At 47.0% G+C, this 25,734-nt stretch overlaps 1 protein-coding gene across 1 annotated transcript in view; it reads left to right on the top strand.

Moving 5' to 3' along the window:
• Positions 1 to 25,734, top strand: part of NADSYN1 (NAD synthetase 1) — a 1,375,099-nt gene that overhangs the window by 389,385 nt on the left and 959,980 nt on the right. Inside the window, exon 4 of the mRNA XM_069623454.1 lies at positions 15,265 to 15,318. Coding sequence (XP_069479555.1) covers positions 15,265 to 15,318 — 54 coding nt within the window. The remainder of the gene's footprint in view (positions 1 to 15,264; positions 15,319 to 25,734) is intronic.

Raw genomic sequence — 25,734 nt, 5'->3', positions numbered from 1 at the left:
GTAGCCTTAAACATACCGCCGGTTTATATATTTATTTTTATAACTCCGGTTGGGACTTTTTGCCAAAACTTGATTCTAAAATGGCGTTGGTGTTCGCCTCTGTAACTCTGACCCAAAGTGGAGCCCTTTGTTCCACTTTTGGCGGGCTTCTCCACAGAAGCCCTCCAAAGTGGTGCCACTCTGTCTGGGATACTTAGGAGGGGTGGAGGGGGATTTAGGCACCCTGGACTGAGTTACCTTGGTAACTCAAGTCGCACTCCGTCCTGATTGGCCCAAGTGGTGAGCCGCCCGGCTCACCACTTAGCATGTTTGAGTGACAGCTAGGCTGGGTGAATGGGGGCTTGCTGCATAAAAGCAGGGCTTTGGGGACTGGGACTTCAGAAGTCGCCACAGGACCAAGAATCCGACGAGGGAAGAGCTGAGCCGACCTGCTTCGACGACACCACCCGGTGGAGCCCTGCTGAACCGTCTCACCACTTTTTCCCGACGACCGAGGAGAACTCTTAACGGAGTGGCTCCTTCCCTTGACTGGTGGGGACAACCAGTTTTCGCCTTCTTTCCGTTCTTTGAGGTATCTCGTGGCCGCCTTGCCTGTGCCAAGCACCCCGGCATCCGGAATACCACACTTTACCCCCATACCGCGAAAGTCGGTACCAACCCTTTAACCGGAGGACTCCGCGGCTGGTTTCTTCCCGGGCAGTGCTACGACCTTTCTCTTCTGCTCTTCAGCGAGATATTCTTCTCCCCTGACCGACGTCGAGCCTTGCTGTCACTGCCTGGAACAACTGCCCCCGCTGGAGGATCCTTTCCGCTTAAGGTACTGTGTTCCGCCTGGCTTCCCTTGCCACCGACTGTACGGGGTAGATTTAGTCCCCGGCTTTCGAACCTGGGAGTGCCTGGGACACTTTGGCTAAACTTTCTGAGCCACTCTAAACTCTTTTTGACTCCTTGCAAGACTTTGAATCTCTAACTAACAGTGTGATCTTGGGCACATTTTCGCTCCGGCTACTCTAAGAGTGGGCCCTGCCTAGTGACTTTTGCTCACCTGTGACCTTGTGCTTCTTTGAGCCTATTGCAAGTGTTCTGGACCTTAGAGTGGTGTGTTTAACCCATTTCTGCTTTTTCTCTCCCTTTCTTGGAAACTACTAGAGTGTCATCTAACGTTAAGCACTCACCTCTGTTTTAATTAAGTGGTGTTAACCTAGAGTTGTCTAGATAGGAGAAAGGATTGAATCTACTTTCATTATAACTGTGTTTGAAGTGTTTATTATATTTTGCTAGAGTGTTTTTAACCTATGTGTAGTTTAAATAAATAACTATATACTTTTGAAACCAAGCTCTGGTCAGTGTTTGCTTGTGCTATTGTGTTTTGGTACATATTGTGTATACTTTGCATACTGCCTAACTCTTCTTGAGAGAAGTCTGACTGCTCAGCCACAGCTACCAGGTAAATCTGGGTGGTACAGACTGCTACCAAAGGGGTTTACTGCTCTACCTGTAGCCTTAAATCTTTTGCAGTGTTCCCCAAGGGAACTGCACAGGTTTCTGCCTAACAGCGGACCACCCCCAGGTGGCCTTGTTTCTCGTGAGGGCCCTCAGCGGCACGGAGAGGGAGTCCAGGTCCCGGATTAAAAACCTTCCACAGTAGTTTACCATCCCCAGAAAGCTTTGAACGTCTGAAGGGGATTCAGGGGGGGGGCTGCCTCTCTAATATCTCGTACCCTCTCCGGGTCAGGGGAAGTGCCTCCTGCGTGAAACACAGATCCGAAGATTTCAATCTTTTCACATGCTCTGCCTCTGAGGACGCGTATACACGGAGGTCATCGCTTAAATTTAGCACACCTTTTAGGCTTGCAAGGGCCCCTCTGATCACGTTTTGAATAACTTCTGCAGCCGAAGAAATCCCAAAACTCAATCTCTTGTATTGGTAGAGGCCCTCATGCGTGGTGAAGGTTGTAATGTACCAGGATTCAGGGTGCAGCTCGAGCTGGTGACACCCCGAGCAAAGGTCCAGTTTTGAAAATACCTTGGCACCCTGAAGCTCCCCCACCACATCGTCAAATGTCAGGATCAAGTGACGTTCTCGTTTAATGGCTATGTTGGGGAGCCGCATGTCCACGCAGATACGCACTGCCCCAGGTTGTTTGGGTTTGGAGGCCAATACTACCGGGGACACCCATGTGGTGAGGCCTTCCACCTTCTCGATTATGTCCATATCCATGAGATTTTTCAGTTCTTGTTCCACCTGTGCCCTCAGGTGAAACGGGATCCTACGAAGTTTTAGGGCAGTTGGTCTCACCGATTCATCAATATGCAAAAATATGGGTTCTCCGCGCAGTTTCGCTACCCCTTTGAACAAGTCAGCATATCGCTCTGTGATGTTGTGGATGTCAGACAGGTATACTGACATGGCAAAATGTACACTGTTCAGGGCTTCGGATTCCGCAAAGCTTAACAGAGAATGTGGGCTGACCTCGGACACGAAAAACTTAGCTTTGCAGGAGTGTTGGCCATGGGTGACTGACGTGGTGAATGCACCTTTTAGGGGAAGGGGTTCACTGCCTCCGAAGGTGTATATCCTGGCCTTAGTTTCGTCGAGCACCGGTGGACCTGGCAGCGCCTCATAATGTCTGGTGGCCATGACACACACGCAAGCTCCTGTGTCTATCAGCACCGGTGTTGGGGTCTCATTAATTTCAATGTGTGGGTTGCCATCTCTTTCTAGAGCCAAAGTCAGTGTTCAAGATGAAAAAAACTTCTTCGTCGTCCTCTTCTTCCTCAGCTAGGTCAAGCTCTTGCATCCCTTGTTCAATGGCAGCCACACTTTTTTGTTTTCGTGGGCTACTTCTGCTGACTCGCTGGTCCTCGCGAGACAGCCACTGGGTTGGCTGCCCTACATACTCTGGCAAAGTGTCCAGTAGTGCCACAGCGTCCACACACCCTTGATATTGCTGGACAGACACTGGCATGCAGAAGGTTGTAGCTGCAGTATTGACAGAGTTGTGGCTGCTCAGGCTTCTAAAAATGCTCTGGTTTTCTTTGGGTTCATCACAGCCTTTGGGTTGTATTTGTCGCAGAGCGTCCAATGGCCTAGGCCTCCTTGCTTTTCCCTGGACGGACAGCTCCATCCATCTTGGCACCTCTGTTTTCCGCTAGCTCGTATGCCCTGCCCATGTCCAGAATCTGAGGAAGTGTCAAGCCTGGCTCTCGGAGCACCTGGCGTCTGAGTTTCCCCGAGCTGCATCTTTGAATGAGCTGATTGCGCACCATTCCCTCCTCATTTTCCCATCTGCATGTGCTGGCCAGATGGCACAGCCTCTCGCAGAAATGATCTAGGGCTTCCTCACCCGACTGCCTCTCATTGCACATCACAAACCTGGCAAAGTCCTGGTTGGCCAGGGGCAGAAAGTGTTCCTTGAGGGTGTTTTTGACGTCCACATATGTGGTTGCCTGCGAGTTCAGTTATTCAAATATGCAATGGACTTCTGAGCCAGCTCAATACAACAGTGGTGACACCTTGGCAATGTCTTCCGTCTCCCCAGTGGCTCTAAAATGTCTAACTTTTTGACCCATAGGAGCCACTTGGGCCCTAGTTTGGATGGGGGCCCAGACATGTCAAACTCGGGAATGGGTGCTAAAGTACCTTGTCTCTGCAGTGGCTGGGCTTGTGCTCCGGCATCTTCTTGGCCTCAGAGCACATGAGCACCTCTTCCTTTTATAGAGGCTGCAAGTCTGCTCCACACGTGTCCAGTGCACTGCTCCAGGCTGAGGGCACAAGAAAAAATTGACCCCTGTGGTGGGCACCGCTGTCCAGTGGGTCCTCAGTGAGATGTATGAGATAGGGTCTTTAATGTGGATGAAAATAGGGTCTTTGGCCCCTTCCTTGGGCTGAAGGAATTGTCAGTGTGCACCTACTGCACATATATCCACAGCCATCTGTGGTGTGACAGCTGTGGGGATTCCAAAAATGTCAAACCGAGCAGCGCACGAGCAGCCTGTGACGCGCCACAACCGTCGGAGTACAAAAATGGCGGCCAGCGTGTGTAATGGTGTCTAGTGGGCATTGCGAAAATATCACAGCTGTCAACAAAATTATGCCCAGGACATTTCTTCTCCCCACTCAGGGCAGTCATCGTCGCCAATGTTGTATTTCAAATGGGCCCCTCGGGGCTTCCCAGTAACATAAGCACGGTACCAGAGGAATGACACACGGACACGTCTTACTGCTACGGGATCCCAGGGGCGACTGCTTGCACACGGGCTCCCCATTATTCTCTGCGCATGCGCGGCCCTCGTTCTGGCTCGCGCATGCGTGCAGGGTTTATCATCGCCCCGTAACAACCCTGAGTGCTAGTGACACTGCGCTGCAGCTAATTGAACTCCTCGTCGATACGAATGCTGCGCTGCAGCTGTCTGGAGATAGTGCATGAGTTGTGAATGTCACAGCAACATTACCCGCCAGCCCGAGACTCGTTAATACGGATGGCACAGCTTTATTTCTTATACTTGGGTATCTACAAAAGCATAATTCCAAAGAAGACAGCACTTTGTTCTTCGCCTTATGGATGACTGAATGCCACAGAAGGAACACAATTGAAACACCCACCCTCTCAAGGCAGGAGGCATCTCTTGATAGAAACTCGAAGCCAAAGCAATGCAAATTGTCAACTGGTGTTGCCTCCGGGCAGTAGGATGGTAACCGTGTGCTATAGAGCGTTCACTTGCATCGGAAATCTTTGCGTTTCAGTGGAGAATCGGTAACCTGATCCCTTCCTTGCACCAGTTGTGGGCTTGATCTCGTTTGGCAGCGGGGGAGACCTGGAGCACCTCCACTCTGATGATCTGACTGGTCTCCCCTCCGCGTTACTGGCCAGCTCGGGGATTGAGGGCATGCCGAGGGAGGCAAGCTCATGCCCGCAGCGGAGCCTCTCGGCTGCACAGGCCAGTATGTCTTGCTCATCGCAGCTCCGGTCCAGCGGGCACCCCCAGTGCCTATAGTCACCCCAGAGGCAGTGGGCGGCAGCGGTTGGGAGCGGTGCTCCTGTACTTACTTTCAATATGTTTTACCGTTCCTATAATTTTATGTGAAAAAGAAACCATTCTGGAATGGTTTTGTTTTAAAATAAAAGTATAGGAAGAAGTTGAAACGTGCACTTCAGTGCACTGTACTGAAGCCTCCCTTAATAGCAGGCATGCTTGTTTGTGGGTTTGGATTGCACATTGCAGGCGCATGTCGATGGGGTTTGTGGGGAAGGGGGGCAGGCCAACAGGGAGCATAGATCCACTGCTTCTTTTCATGCACTTTGACCACCGCCCAGAGGAGCCAGCAGAGTGCCCGATGGCCACGTGGGGACCTGACACCAGCTGTGTGCACCACAGGGAACCCCTCATGCTGCCAGTGTTCATGCCTATGGCATGCAAATAGGTGCTCCCCGGCCCGTCCTGCCAGCCAGGGAGCACGCCTCAACCAGCGCACTAAGGCGCCATGCAGTGCACAGGCCCGGCGGTCAACCGCAGGCCTCAAGCGTTTTACGATGTTGTTCAGCTCCCCAGACCCTATGGAGACCCACTATAGGATCGGGACTTGCCTTTTGCCAAACAGATGTGTTCGGTATCAGTGGGCTAGTGTTAAAATGGTAGGAACCCACATGCCACGTGGAGCTTATGAGCAATCTGCCATCTTGGCTGGGTGCTCAACAGCGCCCCCGGCTGAATGGCAGTCTTACTAACCAACTAGTATGGTTGGTCATCTGACCCTTTGTCCCCACACCCCTCTAGTAATTGTCTAGGTCCTTTTGCAGTGGTACTTAAGGCTCGGCCTAGTCCCTGACTCTCTCTTGGCTCCGTGTTCTGGAACTTAGAAGGAGCACGTCTGCTGACTCACTGAGGCACTTTTCCCACTGTGTTTGCCATTTTCTAACCCTTGCCTGGTCATATTGGCTAAGTGCAGAAATGTAGACATATCCTAATTTGGGGGTTCCGTTTCCTCGAGGTCCCGTCCGGGCTTCCTGAATTCTCCTGCTGTCTCCCCTTGTGCAGTGGGTTGCGTCTTCTATGCTGAGCTGTTTTCTAAGCAGTTAACCGCAGTTTCCTGACATTTACTGTCTGGGTCTACTGCCTTGGGGCTGGAAGTTGTCTCTGTACCCTGGGCCGGCCTTAAGGGCAGCAGCGCCCTGGGCAAATTGGCACCCCCCTCACCCTGGGTGCCCCGGTTAACTGGGGGCAGGGTCCAAGGGGGGCAGGGCCAGGATGGGCCACTTTTTAATTATTTTTTTTTTAAACCTCCATGCTCTGCCGCGGGTGCATTCAATGTGACAATGACGCGCCTGCCACGCCTTCGTTCCACCACAACAGCTCGGGGGAGCCTTTGAAAGACTCCCCTGAGCTGGCGTGGTGGGGGCTAATGGCGCCTTTTGTCATTAAAGGCGCCTGCGGCCGAGGGGCGCACCCAATGACAATAGGGTGCTGACAACAGCATCCCATTGTCATTAAATGCGCCCACCGCTGCAGGCGCATTTAACAGCAAAAGCCTGCCTGCCACGCCTTCTCCCACTACGCCAGCTCGGGGGAGCCCTTGAAAGACTCCCCCAAGATGGCGTGGTGGGGGCTAATGGCACCATGAGGGGCGTGGCGCCCCGGCCGGTCGCTCGGCTCGTCTCACACCCCCCACAGGCCAGCTTTGTCTGTACGGATGGGGTTGGGGCACCAGCACCCCACCTTGTCTGCTCTTTGGGATGTTGTAGGTTCCCCCAGCTGTTCTTGTTCTGGAATTGTGTTATTCAGTGCTGCCCAATGTTTCCTCTAAGCTGTACGCATGTGCGCTTGCCCAGCTGTCTTCTGGGTGCTGCTCTGATTTAGCAGCACACACAGACAATTCCCACCTTCTCAAGAATTAATAAGACACAAGCCACAGAGGTTAGCTGTCATGATGCCTACCCCCAGGCATCCGGACCAAGCCCATCAGCCCTGGGAGCAGGCATCTAGACATTTAATAAAACCTCAGCAGCCCCGGCTAGGGGCTATCTGGGTTCAGTCCTGGCGCCATAGGCGCCAGGCTCATAGTAGGAATCAGTCCTGGCGCCTAAGGCGCCAGGCTCATAGTCATTACTTATCTCAGGCAGACCATGCTGCAAATGACTCCAATCCAACATGAAGCCTGAAAGGGACTATTTTTCTAGAGGGACTATTTTTTACTCGGGTGTGGTTCTAGGGACTTCTTACCTGGGACTACTTTTGAGGCTATTTAAACCACACCTGACCAGCAACACACGCTTCGCGTTATTCTGCATCCAGCAGCGTAACACTCACCGTGCCTGCAGCCTGCATCCAGTCTTCTGCCACGCCCGCCTCGAATCCGGAGCTCCTAAAACAAAGAGGAAAGAAAGGGACAAGGTTAGAAAAACAAACTTATTTCTATTCCACACCTGATTCTGGATCCATCTTGTCTCCGAACCTGTAAAGAACATCATTTCTGCTTGCGCCGCACCTCCAGCTGCAGCGCCGCGCCATACTCATCAGTCTTCACAGCATCCTTCGAGTCGGCGCTGCCTCCATCATTTGTTCACCGAACTTCGGCACCTAGGAGACAAAAGAAAACCACAAGGTGAGCCGAGGGAACCAACAAATATAATTCTTACCACCATAGACTTACCTGATTTACCACCGGAGGCATCCTTTTGTGACTCTCCATATTTTCATGTGCCGCATCTGTAAAGAGAGACAAAACAACACATTTTCCTCGTGCAACATTTACCGGACAGCGCCGGGTAATACAGACTCTTACCTGAGCGCCACCAGCTGCCACAAGAGCATCTTTTCACGAGCCAGCTGCAAGACAAGAAAGGAAGGGGGGAACAAGAGTGAACATCGGACATATTGAACTCTATGAATTTAATAATTACTGGTCCTCACCAGGAACCTCATAGTCAATACTCTCTGGAACTCTCCCGAGCCTTCAAACCAGTGAAGTAACTGGAATCAACGCGCCCCTGCAAATCCACGCAGGATGGAGAGCTCATCTTTCAAGAATATAAGGTGCGATTGCTGTGAGGGCATTTCGGAGGTGATTAGTTGGGGAGGACTGTGGGGGTGCCATCACTTGACTCCACAAGTGGCTAAATCCATCTCTCCACTTGCAGGAGAATATTTCTACGGGTTAAGCAGACAAGATTAGAAGGGCAGATCCAGCCAGTCATCGCTGCACTACGCATCACGTGGGTGGAGACCACAGCTGTCCGGGTCCGACCGACGCCCCTGTGGGAGCCAGGTGAGCGTAACATTAACTAGACTTGATATTATGGTTTAGCCTACTTACATTACACTAGTATGCACGTGTGACCTTGAACACCTACAAATAAAAAGAGAATGCATCCTGAAGAGGTTGAGGACCAATATGAAAAAGTGGCTCCAGGAAAAGATCTACTTAAAATATGCCTACGCACATTAACCAAATAACCTTCCCTTCCAACCCATGACTCCTATGCTTGACCCTACCACACTTATCCCTTATGGCCCTAGCTTCCAACCCCAGGCCACATTTAGATATTACCAGACAACATTGACTCTGCCTACTTTGGCTCTGTGAAGGATAGTAGCCCTGTACCTACATCAACATGTTTTAAGTTTGTTGTAATATGATTAACGTTCAAGCACCAGAATTTCTGTTACTCATGGTGCCTTAGAAAAAGCATCACCCCCAAAGTTTGACCAAACTAACAGCTCAAATATCGGATACTGACTGTAAGTAAGCAGGCTACTTGAATGTGTAACCTCCTCCTGTGCTTTCTATTATTTGTACATATGTAGCAATATCTCTTTGAAGTGGTACCCTTGCCAGTTAACACAATCGAAAACTCAGATATTAATTTGCCTTCTAGGGAGTAGGTAATTGTCATGCTCAGCACCTCCTACTTTAGCATTGCTAACATTACCCTCTCAGTGGAAAGTAACATAACATTGTAATATCATTTACTTCACCTGCAAGGGATAATGGGTATGGACCATGCCTGGGATTATTTGTACATAGTATATGAGCAACAGATATTCAGACAGCTACAATGCTTTTCACACAATCTGCACGTTTTGCCAAGTTTCCTGAGCTCCATTGGGCATAGACCTTAAATTAAATGGCAACTCTCTGCAATAGAGAAACGGTTTCGCTGAGCACTTGTGTAATTCTACCCATCAATATTACGGTGGGTATGTTGCAAATAATCTTGTATGTACTGCAAAATAATTGTGTACATGCAGATTCATGACATTTTCTTTAACTGCCCATAATACCATGGTGAGGATTTAAATCTATTTAGCTTGCCAAGGATTGCGGGTATGCAAATATCCCAGTATGTGTTTGTACTGCGACAATCCCTCACTTTTTACAGAGCCCTATCGACTAGTATTGGAGGCTGGCACAGGAGCCAGGGAATGGTATGGGGAGACGGGCAGAGCAGAATACTTCTTGGGGGTGAAGAACAATTCAGCAACTTTCAGAAACTGAGTCTGACGTTTAAGCAGTACAGTACAGTGAAGGGAATGTGTTCTTTGTTTGCTAAAGGAAAGGAAACTTTAGTAATAGTCTAGGAAACTGCACCTTCTGATTATTTCTGTGTTCGGCTACTAGTGGCTTTTCAATATAATAGTATGTTCTGCGTTTATTGCTTGCAGCACTCCCATGCATCTGGTTTAACTGATAACACTGAATTACAGGAGAAGGGTAATTCGTTACAGAAGAAGGCACTCAATCTGTTGTACCGCTTAGCATTGCTATTATAAACTTAAAAAGTGAATGTGTGTGATTTTCCTCAATGGGGCTCCATGAGAAACCCCTGTCTCTGTAAGGCTCTTGTTGAACTTTGTCTAATCTGTGTTTAGGAACGGTGCGAAACAATATGTGCTGTATTATGTGCCCTTTTATTTAACTTCCAATGTCAGGGTTACAAGCGGGGCTCTGATAAGATTTTACTGCCTACATGGAATCAAATGATTTTTCAAAGAGCAAAAATGTTGTTAGCTTTGCCAATAGGGATACTTTATACTTACTAAAAGATGTTTGTTCCCCTTAAAATTCCTCTTGAGATCGCTCTGTAATATGATTTGAGTTCTTTCTTATGCCACTGCTCTGCTAGCCGCTGATTTGAAAATATCAGTGGAACTTTGTGGGTAGAAGCACAGGGTAAGCTTCAATATGTTGGCTGTTTCCCCTTTTTGTTGGGCACATGTTCCTGTTTTAGGGAGTAAATATGGGTGGGGTGTGTGTGCCTCTTAGCTGTTGGGCTGATTTTGAGTAGGTGTTGTCAAAGCTCTGTTCATAGGACAGTGTAATGTGGATAGTAAGCAGAGCCACAGGAATTCGGATCATCCTATTCTATTTTGCAGTCATTCTGATGCAATTATCATCCTTGGACCAATTATTAGGGGACTGCTCTCTTGGCCCATTAATTACTTAATTAAATTCCCACATGTACTCCAATTGGCATGTTTTCTGACAAATGCCTTTTAGTTGCCATCTGTAAATATTGTATTCTGTCTGAATTCATTTTCAGGCACATCAGTTATGATAAGTTGTAATACACATGAGGGTTTCCAGTGGCATAAACAACGTTCTGCTTTGTCTCTCTGAGCAGCATTAAGAAATGACTAACCAAAACTAAAACAATTGTTTACACTGAGCTGCAATACCTTTTATGTGCATACACATTTTTCTCTGCACATAAATACTTTTGCTACAGTGGCAGATGCTGTAGTCTTGTGCTGGTTGATCAGCCCTCGTAATCCTCTGTAAAATATTTGTTATTCTAGCCTACATCTTTGGAAAAAGTGCTATAAGATGCACTTTTATGCTGATTTGTAAAGAATGACAGTGGTTGGGAATGGGAAATTCCCTTCCACACTCTCTTCAGAGATGATAGCTCACCAAGTATGCATGCTCACTATCTTGTTCGTCAGTTGCGCACATGGAAATAAATCTGCTCATGAAAGCCAACCGTTTCCGCAGCTAGAGAAAAATAGAGGGATCATTGGCTGCCACGCTGTATTGTCCACTAAGCCACCTGGATGCATCTGTTACGCTCACCTGGCTCCCACAGGGGCGTCAATCTGAACTGGACAGCTGCGGTCTCCACCAATGTGACACGTAGTGCCGAGATGACGGACTGGAGTGGCCCACCTAGCTTCGTTTGCTTGGCCCGTAGGAATATTCTTCTGCAAATGGAGAAAGGGAATTAACCACCCGTGGAGTTGAGCGTTAGCCCCCCCGCCCCACTCTCGGTGTTCTCCCCTCTGATCACTGTTTAAGGTCCCCTCTTATAGTCTCACCTGATGGCTTGGAAAGATGAGCTCTCCATCCTGCATTGAGCGAAGGGGCGCGTAGATAACCAGTTGCTTCACTGGCTCGAAGGAATTGGTGAGTTCCAGAACAATATTGACTCTGAGATTCCCGGCAAGACGCCGTAAGTATGTAGGTCAGAAAAGTTCAAATGTCTGACTTTCACTCTTGTCCGATTCCTTGCAGGTTGCAGCTTGACCCTAGCGAAGAGTTCCTCGTGGCAACCGGTAATATTCAGGTAAGGATTTGTATTATCCAACGCAGTTCGATAAAATAATGTCAATATGTAACCTGTTGCTTTCTCCCTTATTCAGGCGCTGAGAGAAAGTATGAAGTCTCGGGGAATAATGCCTCCAGCAGTAAAATCAGGTAAGTCTATTGTGGTGAGGAGGTTTCCCCTTGTTTGTCCCTTTGTTTCACCTTGCCGTCCTTTTGTTTTCCCCTTAGGGACTGGGGTTCAGTGAAGATGCAGTGGAAGCTGCGCCGACCCGTGAAGAGGAATAGTGCCCCCGGTGGTAAAATCAGGTAAGTCTATGGGGGGTAATTAATATTGCCTCTGTGTATTCCCTTGGCTCACCTTGCTGTTCTTGTCTTCCCCTTAAGTGTCGGAGTGCGGCGGGAACATGCAGGAGGATGCGGTGGAATGTGAAAATGCTGTGAAGGCCGGTGAGTTCAGCGCGGCGCTGCAGCAGGCGAGGCGACGCGCATAAAATAACTTCTTTCTTCCAGCTCGAAGGCGCGATGGATCGGGAATTCAGGTAAGGATTAAAGGTATTGCTCTTGTTATAACCTTTTCTCCTTCTTTCTCCCTTTTTCTAGGAGCTCCAGACTCGAGGCGGGCGTGGCAGAAGACTGGATGCAGACTTGCAGGCACGGTGAGCGTTACGCTGCGGGATGCAGAATAACGCGAAGCGTGTGCTGCTCTTCGGGCGTGGTTTAAATAGCCTCCAAAGTAGTCCCAGGTAAGTATTCCTCCCCAGCCCCACCGAGTAAAAAATAGTCCCTAGGTAAAGTAGTCCCTTCCAAGCCTCTTTTGGCTTGGAGCTCTTGCAGCATGGTCTGCATCAGGTAAGTTTGCAGCATGGTCTGCATCGGGTAAGTTTTAATTTATGAGCCTGGCGCCTATGGCGCCAGGACTGACTCTCCATATGAGCCTGGCGCCATAGACGCCAGGACTGCACCCAAATAGCAGGGGTTGTTGGGCTTGCTTGGGATAACTTGATGCCTGCTTCCGGGGTTGCTGGACTTGGTCCGGGTCCCCAGGGGGTAGGCATCATGACAGCATCTTCATGGGTTCCCTCGTCTTTCTAGAGGATTCTTTGCCAAATTCTTTACTCCAGGCTTGAAGGTCATCTTTATGGGACGGTCGCTTGTTCTTCTTTTCCATTGAAGGTGTCTTCTTTGGTTCAGAGTTAAAGCCCATGCACAATGGATCCTGAAAACGCCATCTACAAAAAAAGCCTGTACTTAAACTGATTGTTTTGCCGTGCTGCAGCCAGTTTTGCGGAAACTGTCCCTGTGAGTACTTACCTCTGAGTCTTGGAGGGGCGATTATTCAAGATATTCACCCTCAGGGGTCCCTCTGATCCGGGGATTGAGATTCTTTGGAGTCAAGTCTTAACCACATTTCCAATTCACTTACGTTGGTTGTCCTGCTGTGCTACATTTTCTTCTGGGGCTCTTCAACTGATCTCTGGATCTCTAGATTGGGTTCTCCTCTGCTACTCCCCGGGGCTGTATGCCATAGAACCCACACCTGTATGGTAAAACAGACTTTATTTCATTTTCCCAATTCAAGTGGATAGCCCACTGGCCTTGTCCCATTGACTTTTAGGGAACTTTCTGCATGCTCTAGAACTCCCCTACAGTGAATATGGGGGTTCTTACCTGCCCCTGGACATTTTCCTCTCCCTAGAATGAGTTCGGTGATCTCCAGACCAAGAACCCTAATTTTCGGACTAGTCTGTTAATTTAAATGTGTTTTAATGTCCTACTCTTCCCTCCTGTAAAAGTGAATGCTTGCTGCACTGTAACTTATTTTAGTTACTGTGTGTCTATTTGTCCTGGGAATGAAACGTACTGGTAGTTGTTTCTAAAATATATCCTTTCTGAAGCCTTGTGCCGTATGTCAAAATTGTTTCCCACCCTCTAGCCCTGCTAATTAACGTGTACATTTGGATTATTTCAATACTATGCCCTAGACAACCCCAGAATTAATGTAGATTTTTGTTGCTGGCCTTAGCGGCCTTTAGATCTAGTTTTCCTGCTAGTAAAAAGGCCTGGTACCCTTTTCTGCCTACCCCTTGTCTATACGTGGTAGGTGCTGATCGCCTGGTCTAGGACCTACCATATATAACAAGGGTGGGTTATGGACACTTTTTGTAGGTGCGCAGGCTCTACCTGCTTTATTAGGTTGAGTGGGTCCCTTGTCCCCTCCCCAACCTCCTTTTCCCCCTTCTGTTATTTTATGTTTGGTGCCTACCTGAGGTAGTGGCATCACAAAAAGACATTGGGACGAGTAAGGCAATTAAGGTTTTTATAATATACTGTGTATTTTTTAATACTGTGGATCATGTGCCAAGTACTTTTTGGACCTAATAAAGATGTCTGTGTATAATAAATGTATATATTTTTCAATATATCAGTGTCTGATATTTTCTAGAGATAAGTGTGTGGACTAATTGTACCTTTTGTATCAGCCTGCTATGCCTACCTGAAAGTTAAGCCTAGTTGCTCTGTCCAAGTTACTTACCTTTTAACAGAGGTTTGGCTTCCCTTTCTTGTTAGTTGTGTTAGCCCCACATTAACGTTAGTAGTTATCGAGTCATTCAGCAACAAAAGGGACTCTGGTAAATTCCTGTCTGTCTACAATAGAATAAAAGTAATTGTGTAAAGTTTGATTTTGTAAACTTTTCAAATAATACTGCTACTTTAATTGTTTCCTTATTCATTTCTGACAAACACAGTAGTAGGACTTGTAGAAAAGGGTAACCGTATGTGCAAACCAATTCCACTCAACCCTCATGTTTGTAATTGCACTCATGGTTTACTTGGTAGCCTGTGAAAGGTCACCAGGGGGCGACATTTTCCCAAATCTGAACTCCCACGAAAATCAAGCACTTTTCCCAAATATTCCAAGCCTGGAGTTAGAATAGTATACAATAGCCGTCCCAGAATATGTGGGGGAAGGCTTTTCGAGATGCTTGGAAAGAAAGCGCCTAACTGGCGACTTTTTTCCAGGGACCATTTTCACATAGAGCCGTTTACTCTGGGTCATTGTCTCCGATTTCTTATTTTTTAGCTGGCTGCAAGGTATTTTATTTGGAAAATCATCATCTCTAACATAAGTCACTCTGCCATACATTCCTACAGCAATGATCCCGACATGTACTCAATGTCTGCAGGCCATGACAGAGAAGTTAACAATTTTAAAATCTCTGCAAAAAGCACTCCCCACTTTTTCGAAGGCTTGGTGACCGTATTCTAACTCCAGCCTTAGGATACTTGGGGAGATATGATCCTGCTCGAAGGTAAGATGTGGGTTAGCACTTGTGCGTGTGCGTGTGCGTGCGTGCGTGCGTGCGTGTGTGTGTGTGTCGGTCGGTCGGTCGGTCGCAGCCATAGTCTCCTCTCCAAATATTCCTTTCCAAAGTCCCAGAAACCATTGGGCAAAAATGTTTTTGTTCCAGCACTCTTTCTCAGGAATGGTGGACTGGCAGCAACAACAGTTTAATACTATGTTATTTTCCTATTCAGTGTAGTTCTAGATTAACGTTGTATATGTTCGTGGCATTAAGAATTGTGTTGTACATATATTGGGGGCAAAACTATGATTTTCTACAATTGTTACCGTACTATCCATGTGTATATCATTAGTTATACAACAGCAGCATTGCTAAGTGTGCGGTGACAACCTGATGCCGTTTTGCTTTAAATTGCAGGCCCGTTATGCACAGAAATGTCCGTTACAACTGCAGAGTGATCTTCTTAAACAGGTAGGTGGTATTCATTGCGGTTTCTGTCTATCTTGTTTGTCGCACACACAAAAAACGATTAACACTGTGAATATCTAATACAGTGCAAACAAATGTGGTCCTTTAGCATAGACTCTTTTGGTAAAAGTATTGAGATGGCTTCAATGTGATATCTTGATGATGTACATCGTGTGTGTAGAGTGGAGATGATGAGTTGGATATTCTGTGCCGTACCGGAGTAGAGTGTTTTAACCTTCCTGTGCCTAGGCCAGTGAACTGTTTTTGTGCTAATGATGCATAAGCTTCTTTCAGGCATGTCCACTACAGCAGATGTGGTTAGTGGAGTTACGTGCTGCTGAGACCTCCAGGGGCTTTTGTTGTTTCTTTCACTGCTGCGAGAATAGATTGTTGTCCGGGGATTGAGATTCTTTGGAGATTTGATGAGGAAAGCTTTCCTGGTATAGGAGTTCACAGGCATTATGTCCGACACAGATGGTTCAAACATGACTGCATACACCTCAAACTCTGAACTAAACACAGCCATACCTCTACTGCACAACAAACCGCATGCACTTTCCTACACCACAACAACGAAGCAAACCACACATAGCCTAACCCAACAGCAGATGGCGGCTACCAACCGAAAAACACACCTATGCTCAGCAAACGGTATCAACTGAACTGAAGCAGCAGACAGCACATTACAGCTCTCTTGCTCTTTCTCCTGCTCTGTCCTATCAATTTACCACCCCTCCCCCTTGCTTTACAGATACTCCAGAGCTCCAAGAAACCACTCAGGTGGCAACAGTGTGTGGTATCAGAACCTTTAATGTAACATCACATATTTCTATGTTGGGACCAGTTGATTATCAGATGTGACCCATTATCATTAACCATGAAATACTGTGAGAAAAAGAAATGTCTGCTAAGCAAGGTCCTCCCATTCCTTCAACCCATGAAATTCCTCCATAAAAAGCCCCCAGATCCTGTAATAATGCACCTTAAAATGCCCAATAAAGAAACAAAGAGGTACCCATGCTTATGACAAACATCGCTCTTGTCATTAGTTAGTTATTTTTTGAAAGGAGAACAAATGTGCTTCAAGAGTCACATAAAACCAAACAAAAAGTCCATTAGGGTGCAAGCTTAATTTAATACAGAGAAAAAGTGTTTTTTGTTTAAATTCTTTGAATTTATAAATCTTTTACATAAACTTGGTAGAAATATTGAAAAAAGAAAAATCATAAGACAAAACATTCGCAATATATAGATGAATCACAAAAAAACAAAAACAGGCCATCATTATAGAACAATTCAAATGCTTTTTGCCAGGTTAGTTGGATAACGCTGCAGGAGGCAGATTGCTGCTGCAGAAAAAGCTACCAGGTTGTATTAAGAATTACCCTGGTAGGTTAGTGAAGGGTATTGACATGGTTAATTAATAAGCATGACCTTTGTTATCTGCCTATGTGTAAGAGAAATCAGAAACCAGTTAGCAATGCTGTTCCTTAGGAAAAGGAACCAAGCACGGAGACACGTATCGGCGTGCCAGTACGTGTGGCATCCGTGGTTGAGCCTTCCTCAGGGCATGTGTGATGGGTCACCCTACAGGGGGCAGAAAATAGAAGAATATTGAACTAAAAACACATTACTGGACATATTCTAAGGTTAAAAACGGAATCATGCTGCTGATCCAAATTGGGGTCCGCAGACTACTCATCCTGTATGAACCTCAGGGACAGGAGGAGTCTGTGGTGCTATTCCCAGAAATCTTGGGATTCTTTCAATACTCGGACTGACATCGGTTATGTTAGACCAAAAGTGTGTTGTGGCAGGCGCTCTAACTCACTGTGGAGTAAATTCAAAAGGAAACGGGAGAGAGGAAACACGGGGAGAGAAGCCTATGTTGTAAACAGGATTGTTGCTAGCACAGATTAAAAGAAACAAATAAGTAAAAGTATTGAAAAACATGATTCAAGCTATAATACCTGTGATGGTATGAGCATAGCAAAATTAATTTCGATGTTGCCAAGGATAAATGGTGGTCAAAGGTGTATTTCCAAAAGGCTCAGCAAGAAATGTGCATCTGAACCGCAAAGGAGACTTTAATCTGGCATAAGGCGAGCCAGGGATATGGAGAAAGGGATAAGAAGGGAATGGGTTACCTCCTCAACTGAATTCTGTCTATTGCATGTCCGCATTGGAAGAACTGGAAAGCATTAAAGCAGGTTGTTAAGCCTGTGTCATGGTGGGCACTTATCTACTCATGCATGTATCCAATACGTGCAAGTAGGAACGGAAAAGGCGCTCTGCATGGTTTCAATTTTCGACATGCACTTTCAAACATCGTGTGGCATCAAATCCTCACAGCATGCCAGGTGCTGTTAGGAAACAGGCAGTAAGAACAAAGGTATTGCTCAAATGTTTCTGAAGAAAAAATGTTTCGTGTTGCGATAGTCGGACATCGTAACCCAAAACCCACTCTGTGGCTAAGAATAGAAAAGAGCTGTGCGATCCGACTGCGCACGTACCTGGAGTTCAGAAGGCGGCTGCTCACCGTCAGGAGTGTGGAAGAATGCTGTGTCAGCGGTATTGACATAGCAACGCCGTGCTTAGATTGATGTCCTAATGTGACGTTGATAACGTACAGCTGCAAGCTGTAGAGGAGAGGAATGTTTCCATAGAAACGGGAACGCTGGTCTCCGTACTGTGGGTGTGTGTCGCAAAAGGGCTGGACTTACTTTGTTATTGGTGCTGGCACCGGGGGGGTGTCCAGACTGAGAGGTGGATTACCATGGAGACGAGAACGCTGGCCTGTGTTCCGGGGCGGTGCGACGTTACAAGGCTGAACTTGGGTGTTTTTTACTAATCGCAACATGAACTGTGCCAAGATTAGAGAAACGGAAATCGCAAGGGAAAGGGGGGCAAATAATGCTGAGTGTGCTGATTGAACAGTGATCATGCCCTAGGAGTTGACAAGCTATAATAGGAAGTAACTTGTAATACAACAGTTTGTTGGATACTGAGGTACATGCAGAGAAAGCGAAGATGCTTGTGTTGGGAATGATTGATGAATCAGCAGTAGTTGGATGCTTTAGGGGGTGGACAAATCTTGACCAATCTTGATGTAAAGAAATATATGTATATATGTGTACGCCATAAACCAATGGGGCAGGGTGCGAGCCGTAGTAGGACCCCAGCTGGCAAGGGTCAAAACAGTAATCGCAGATGGATTTAGGCAGGTTAGATAGGTGGTGTAAATTCTTCGTTCAAACCATTTTGAAAGTAATCAAGCCTCTGTATCCATTTAGCTTCTTTGGACAAGAGGCTCATATGGACGTTAGAGGAGTTTTGGACAATGTCCACAATCCACCAGGTCAAATCGTCCACTGAATGTTGAAAATCCACATAGTGCTTGATGAGCGGTGCACTAAATATTTTGCACCTAATTCTAGATCTGTGCTCACAGATTCTAATGTGGACTGCTCGCATCGTCTGTGTCATGCCGCCTACCCCCGGGGACCCTGACCAAGTCCAGCAACCCCGGAAGCAGGCATCAAGTTATGCTAAGAAAACCCAACAACCCCTGCTAGGGGCTATTTGGGTGCAGTCCTGGCGCCTATGGTGCCAGGCTCATATGGAGAGTCAGTCCTGGCGCCATAGGCGCCAGGCTCATAGATTAAAACTTACCTGATGCAGACCATGCTGCAAGAGCTCCAAGCCAAAGGAGGCTTGGAAGGGACTACTTTACCTAAGGGATTATTTTCTACTCGGATGGGGCTGGGGAGGAATACTTACCTGGGACTACTTTGGAGGCTATTTAAACCACGCCCGAAGAGCAGCACATGCTTCGCGTTATTCTGCATCCCGCAGCGTAACCGTGCCTGCAAGTCTGCATCCAGTCTTCTGCCACGCCCGCCTCGAGTCTGGAGCTCCTAGAAAAAGGGGAGAGAAGAAGAAAAGTTTAGAACAAGAGCAATACCTTTGATCCTTACCTGAATTCCCGATCCATCGCGCCTTCGAGCTGGAAGAAAGAAGTTATTTTATGCGCGTCGCATCGCCTGCAGCAGCGCCGCGCTGAACTCACCAGCCTTAGCAGCATCTTCACATTCCACCACAACCCTCTGCATGCTCCCGCCGCACTCCGGCACCTAAGGGGGAGACGAGAACAGCAAGGTGAGCCAAGGGAATGCACAGAGGCAATATTAGTTACCCCCATAGACTTACCTGATTTACCACCGTGGGTACTATTCCTCTTCACGGGTCGGCGCAGCATCCACTGCATCCTCGCCGAACCCTGGCCCCTAAGGGGAAACAAAAGGACTGCAAGGTGAAACAAAGGGACAAACAAGGGGAAACCTCCTCACCACAATAGACTTACCTGATTTTACCGCCGGAGGCATTATTCCCCCGAGACTTCATATTTTCTCTCAGCGCCTGAATAAGGGAGAAATCAAAAGGTTACATATTGAGATTATTTAATCGAACTGTGTTGGATAATACAGATCCTTACCTGAATATTACCGGTTGCCATGAGGAACTCTTCGCTAGGGTCAAGCTGAAACCTGCAGGGAATCGGACAAGAGTGAAAGTCAGACATTTGAACTCTTACGAACTACATACTTACGGCGGCTCGCTGGAAATCTGAGTCAATATTGTTCTGGAACTCACCAATTCCTTCGAGCCAGTGAAGCAACTGGTTATCAACGCGCTGGTTATCAACGCGCCCCTGCACTCAATGCAGGATGGAGAGCTCATATTTCCAAACCATCAGGTGAGACTATAAGAGGGGACATCAAAGGTGATCAGTGGGGAGAACAGCGGGAGTGGGGGGTAGGGTTAACGCTCAATTCCACGGGTGGTTAATTCCCTTTCTCCATTTGCAGAAGAATATTCCTACGGGCCAAGCAAACAAAGCTAGGTGGGCCAGTCCACTCCGTCATCTCGGCACTACGCGTCACATTGGTGGAGGCTGCAGCTGTCCAGTTCAGATCAACGCCCCTGTGGGAGCCAGGTGAGCGTAACAGTCTGTCCCACATACCTGAGGCCACACGGACACTCTATAATGTATACCACTTGTTTACTCTTACAGTTGGTTAAATTCCGGAGTGTCCATGGCCTCCCATTTACATCAAAGTCTTTAGTCTTGTTTGTAAATCTACAGGCCGTACAATTCCCACAGGGAAAATGTCCGCCCGTGCTCCTTAGGTTCCAAAGGCCTAGTCTGGGAGCTGGTTTCACAAATCTTGAGTGGACCAAATGGTCTTTCAAGTTCTTGGCACGTCTGTATGCAAACCTGGGTAATGGCTCATCTTGGAGGCATAACCGGGTCAGAGGCCAATATTTGGATATAGGTTTGCGTATTGTTTGTGAGTGGGCACTGTGTGTAATGACACAGGTGGTTCTTGTGCGTGGGCTCAGGTTTCTAGGTTCAGGTGTTAACAGAGCATCTGTGTTGTAAAACCTGGAACGCTTTTTAGATTTGGAGATTATGCGATATGGCTAACCTCTCATGGTAAACCTATTGTCCAGATCCTGTGCATGGTGGTAAAATCTTCTAGGTCAGTGCAGTTACGTCTGATTCTTAAGTACTGCCCATATGGAATATTGTCTCTGAGATGTTTGGGATGATCACTAGAGAAATGGATAAGGGTGTTTCTATCGCTGGGTTTTCAGAAAAGGTTGCACTTTATCAAGCCATCTTTTTGTTTGATCTCTAGATCTAAGAAATTAACCTTGATTTCGCTTGATTCCATAGTAAATTGGATATTTTCATTGACATTGTTGAGCCAAATCAAGAAATTCGCCAATTGTCCTTTGAAGCCTCCCAAATGAACAGGATATCATCAATGTATCTCTTCCATTGATGTATGTGAATTCTGAATGGTTTGGTATCCGTGAGGACATTGGTCTCCTCAAACTAAAAGACCGCTAGACTTGGCGCAAAAGTAGCGCCCATTGCTGTTCCTTTTGTTTGGAAATAAAATTGACCATCAAAATGGATTTTACTTAGGGCTAGAGATAGTAGTTCAATATTGAAAGGCTCAGGAACTCTATTCTGCAAGTTGTACTCTATTATTTGTCTCCTCATGCATTCAATCGCCCCATTTTGTGGTAGGCTAGTATATAGTGATTTTATGTCCATGGTCACTAAAAGGTGTGAAGTTTGGTCAAAGGGGAGCCCTTCAAAGACTTGAATGGTATGCATGGTGTCACGCAGGTATGTCGGAGTTAAGGCACTCATTGGCTTTCAGAAGGAGTGTATAACCTTGCAGACTGGTTATAGAGTAGACCCACAACCGGACACAATGGGTCATGCAGGTGGTTTTTCACTATTTTTGTGAATCTTGGGGAGGGCATAGATAGTCGGTACCCTCCCTTGGTTGTTAGTCAGAAATTCACATTTTTTTAAGTGATCCAGTCTCTATCTCTAGCATAACTAGCGATTTCAATGATTTCGCCAGAGATGCTTTTAGACAAATCTTGTCTTATTTTCTTATAGCTTGCTCGGTCTGCAAGGAGGTCGTTATCCATAAGTAGGTATTGAGCGGATGTCATCAGGACAATACCTTAAGATGCCATCATGTCAAGAAATTAGCCACAACAGTGGCTCATGAAGTATACTTCAAAACTGTCAGTCCTGATGATTCCCAATAATACCATCAACTCAGGAAATTCCCAAACCCATGAAATGCTCAGTGAATTGCAAAAAGCCATTGCATGTTTTATGAAGTTCTGTTACACATAACCCTGCTCATGTAATGTGCCATACAGTAACAATAGTGATGTAATACCCCTTAAAATGTGCTTTGCTTCCAAATGTTCTATGCAGTGTAATGAGCCATGAAATATCCCAGAGCGTTCTCTTAGTCCTGAAGATAACATACACATTGCATTAAGTCGTAGAGCCTATTATTTATGACATCCCCAGAAGCATTAAATGTCTCAACACATTCTCTGATTATTTTATGTCTTTCATTTTGTGAAAGGTCAGGCATGAAACACGGACACAGGTGATTTATGGTTTTGGCCATGGATTTTTATTGAACGAAAATGGGTGTGGCCAATGCCTCTCTGTCCCTGCTCTAAGAGGTATTTTCGCTATCTAAAACAAAACAAATGGGTCAGTCTTTTGTCAAGATATCCAAAGCAAACGGTCCTGTGTTGAAAGTACTTTTCAAAGGTATTGTGTCCTCCGACGTATTCCTTACCTTGATAGATTGCATCCCAGCTTGCTGCCTTCGGAAATTTCTTCAGTAGAGGGCACTGCGCGTTGGCGTCCCTCGAGCTGGTGTCCCTCGACAGCCTCTGTCTCGGCTCCGATGTCATGTCGTACATATAAATAGACTTGCGCAGCGACCGTTGCTCAGTTCCATTTTTCCACGCTTCGTTGGCCTCGGAATGGTCTTGCTCAGTTCGTTCTTCAAGAAGATTCAACTTATTCTTCGAAGATATCTTCTTTATTCGAGGGCTTCCTCATCCAAACCGTCGACCCCACAGTCTGGCTTCACAAAGTGTTGTGATTGTGGGAAGAAAATGTCATTGATGGATCCTCACAGGATCTGTTTGTGGTGCCTGGGATCGGAGCATCACTATTCGGAATGCGAGGACTGTATGTCCATGACCGCGAAATCCTTGAAGGAACGTAAGGGGAAGCTAGAAAGAGGTAGGACTCTTAAAACTTCTACTCCCTCTAAAGTTTCTTCGGCGGAGTCGAGACATTCGTCGTCACAGGAAACATTCCCGTTCAAGGTCTCGAAGCGGTTCCCACCAGTCTTCGAGATTGAAACCCTCTAAGAAGAGGCGTCGTAGATCTCCCTCTCCTTCGTCTTCTTCTGTCTCCCCGGAAAAGGTCACCTGCCCCACGAAACACAGCTCTCCAGCTAAGTGGGAGGAATTCCGTAAGAAAATGCTTAGCGTCTTTGAGAAAGCGGCCTCGACCCCCTCGGAGATGGCTAAAGATGATACACTGGGTGAAAGACCCAAAAAAATCAAAACGCTGCGAGTCGTTGCACCCGGCGAAAGAAACTACCCGAGAGCGTCATGAACCCTCGAGTAAAGGCAGTAAGTCTGTGTCATCGACGCCGTCGTCGAAGGTTTCTTCGACTCATAAATCTGCGTCATCGACACCTTTGTCGAAGGGTCCATCGATGCATAAATCGGTTGCATCGACACCGTCTTCGACGCCAATATCGATGCTGATAAAAGACAGACCTACAACTGTCACTACATCTCAGACAGTAGAGGTATCGAGGACCCCGACCATTACCTCGAGGATGCCGTCAACAATTTCGACGACTCTGAGTACTTTTTCTTCTAACTTTTTCGACGCCTTTTTCGAGTTTGTCGAAGCCTTTGACTTCCATGTCGACAAGCTCAACGTTTTTTCAACCAGCGGCAACCAATTTGACCCCCTCTCCTCTAGAAATAGGTTTTAAACCATATCCTAGGTCTGACTACTTTAGAGCTTTGTCCTCTATATATGAGGAAGGGGAGGATTCCGACCATGAGAGACCTTTTGATTTACAAAGGACCACAACACCCATACCAGAGGAATTTATCTCTGAAGAGAACAGGTTAAAAGATCTGCAAGACTCTTTACATGTGGCAAGTGGTTTAGATACTTCTCCTGAAGTAGAGTTTGCTAAACCAGACCCCGGGGAGCATGCTGAGACCCCTTATAGGGTTCTGATGGCTAGAATAATAGAATTCATGGGGTGGTCTACACGTACACCTTCATTTCAGCAGGATGACCTTACTGACATTTTAGTTAAAGGTCCACAGTAAGATCCTGTTGTTCCCTTTCATACTGCTCTGCAAAGGAAGATCTTGGCTAATTGGGAAACTCCTGAAGTTATCCCTGCAGTTAACAAGAAAGTATCTGCCAAATACAGGGTATCTGCTACAGATACTGAATACTTGAGCAAACATCCAACTCCAGAGTTTGGTTGTACAAGCAGCAACTTCATCAAATAGTAGATCTGCATACCTTACTATTCCACAGCACAGGGACGATAAAAGGTTTGATGCCATGTCAAAAAAAGTCTTTTCGACATGTAGCATGGCGCTTAAATCTATTAACGGCACTTGTACGCTTGCAAGATTCAGCCATACACTTTGGGAGTGTGTTTCATCTGCGGCTGACTGTCTCCCAGAAGGAGAGGAAAGGGAAGTATTTTTAAACATCATCAAAGATGGGAAAGATGCAATGTGCAAGTCCCTTCAAACAGGCATTGATTCTGCTGACAGTATCAGCAGGGCCATGGCGGCAAGTACCACAATCCGCAGATTTGCGTGGTTGCGAAGGTCTGGTTTTGCTCCAGATGTACAAGCCAGACTTTTGAACATGCCCTTTGACGGCACTTCTTTATTTGTTAAGAAGGCTGATGACATCCTGGAGAAGTTACAAACATCCAAGGCAGCAGCGTAATCTCTTGGGGCTGCAATCCGACAGACTGTGAATCGCCCCTCAGAAACCTCCTGGAGGGGTAGGTCTTTTCGCTTTTACTCAGCATTCGGAAAAGGCAGAGGACAGCCAGCTCAAAGGGGCCAGAAACGATTCACCCATGGTGGACGGGGAAAAGGTACAAAAACCACAGCAGCAGGTGCCACTTTACCCTCGGCATCCGCGTCAGCCACTTCTAAACCCCTCTGAGGTCTCTCCTCACAAGACACCAGTAGGGGGCAGGTTAACTCAACATCTGGCAGAATGGCAGGCTATTACGTCAGATGCTTGGGCATTGGAAACAGTTGCCCAAGGTTACTGCCTGCCCTTCCTACACACCCCTCAGTCATCCACCGGGGAACAACTCTTTGATGTTTCCAGACCCGCTCCTTTTGCAGGAATGTGTAGACCTGCTAGAGAAAGGTGCCATAGAACCGGTACCTGTAGCGGAGAGGAACAAGGGTTGGTATTCACCCTACTTCCTAGTACCAAAGAAGGACGGAGGACTGAGACCCATCTTTGGACTTGAGGGAATTGAACAAATTCCTCAGGAAAGACAAGTTCCCATATCCTCCAGGCCCTCCAGCTTCAGGACTGGTTGGTATCTCTGGACCTTCGGGATGCTTCTTTCCATGTGCCAATCCATCCCAAACACAGGAAATACCTGAGGTTCACAATTGGCAACTCTCACTATCAATTTCGAGTTCTGCCATTTAGGCTGACCTCCGCCCCGAGGGTCTTCACCAAGCTAATGTCGGTAGTGGCTGCAAGTCTAAGGAGGGAAGGGATCCACGTCTACCCCTACCTGGACGATTGGTTGATCAGAGCAATATCTTCGGAACAAGCTCAGATCCAGCTAGATTGTGTGCCACTTCCTTCACAAGCTGGGCTTCTCCCTCAACTTAAAGAAGTCTCAGATGATACTGTTTCAGAGCATTTCATTGGAGCAGTCCTGGACACTTCTCTGGGGAAAGCCTCGCCACCAGAGGTCA

Source organism: Ambystoma mexicanum, chromosome 11 (assembly GCF_040938575.1).
Source record: "Ambystoma mexicanum isolate Mex_15411 chromosome 11, UKY_AmexF1_1, whole genome shotgun sequence".
In the NCBI taxonomy this organism is placed as follows: Eukaryota; Metazoa; Chordata; class Amphibia; order Caudata; family Ambystomatidae; genus Ambystoma; species Ambystoma mexicanum.
The sequence above is the reverse complement of the archived record's forward strand: the minus strand, read 5'-3'. Positions and strand labels throughout refer to the sequence as shown.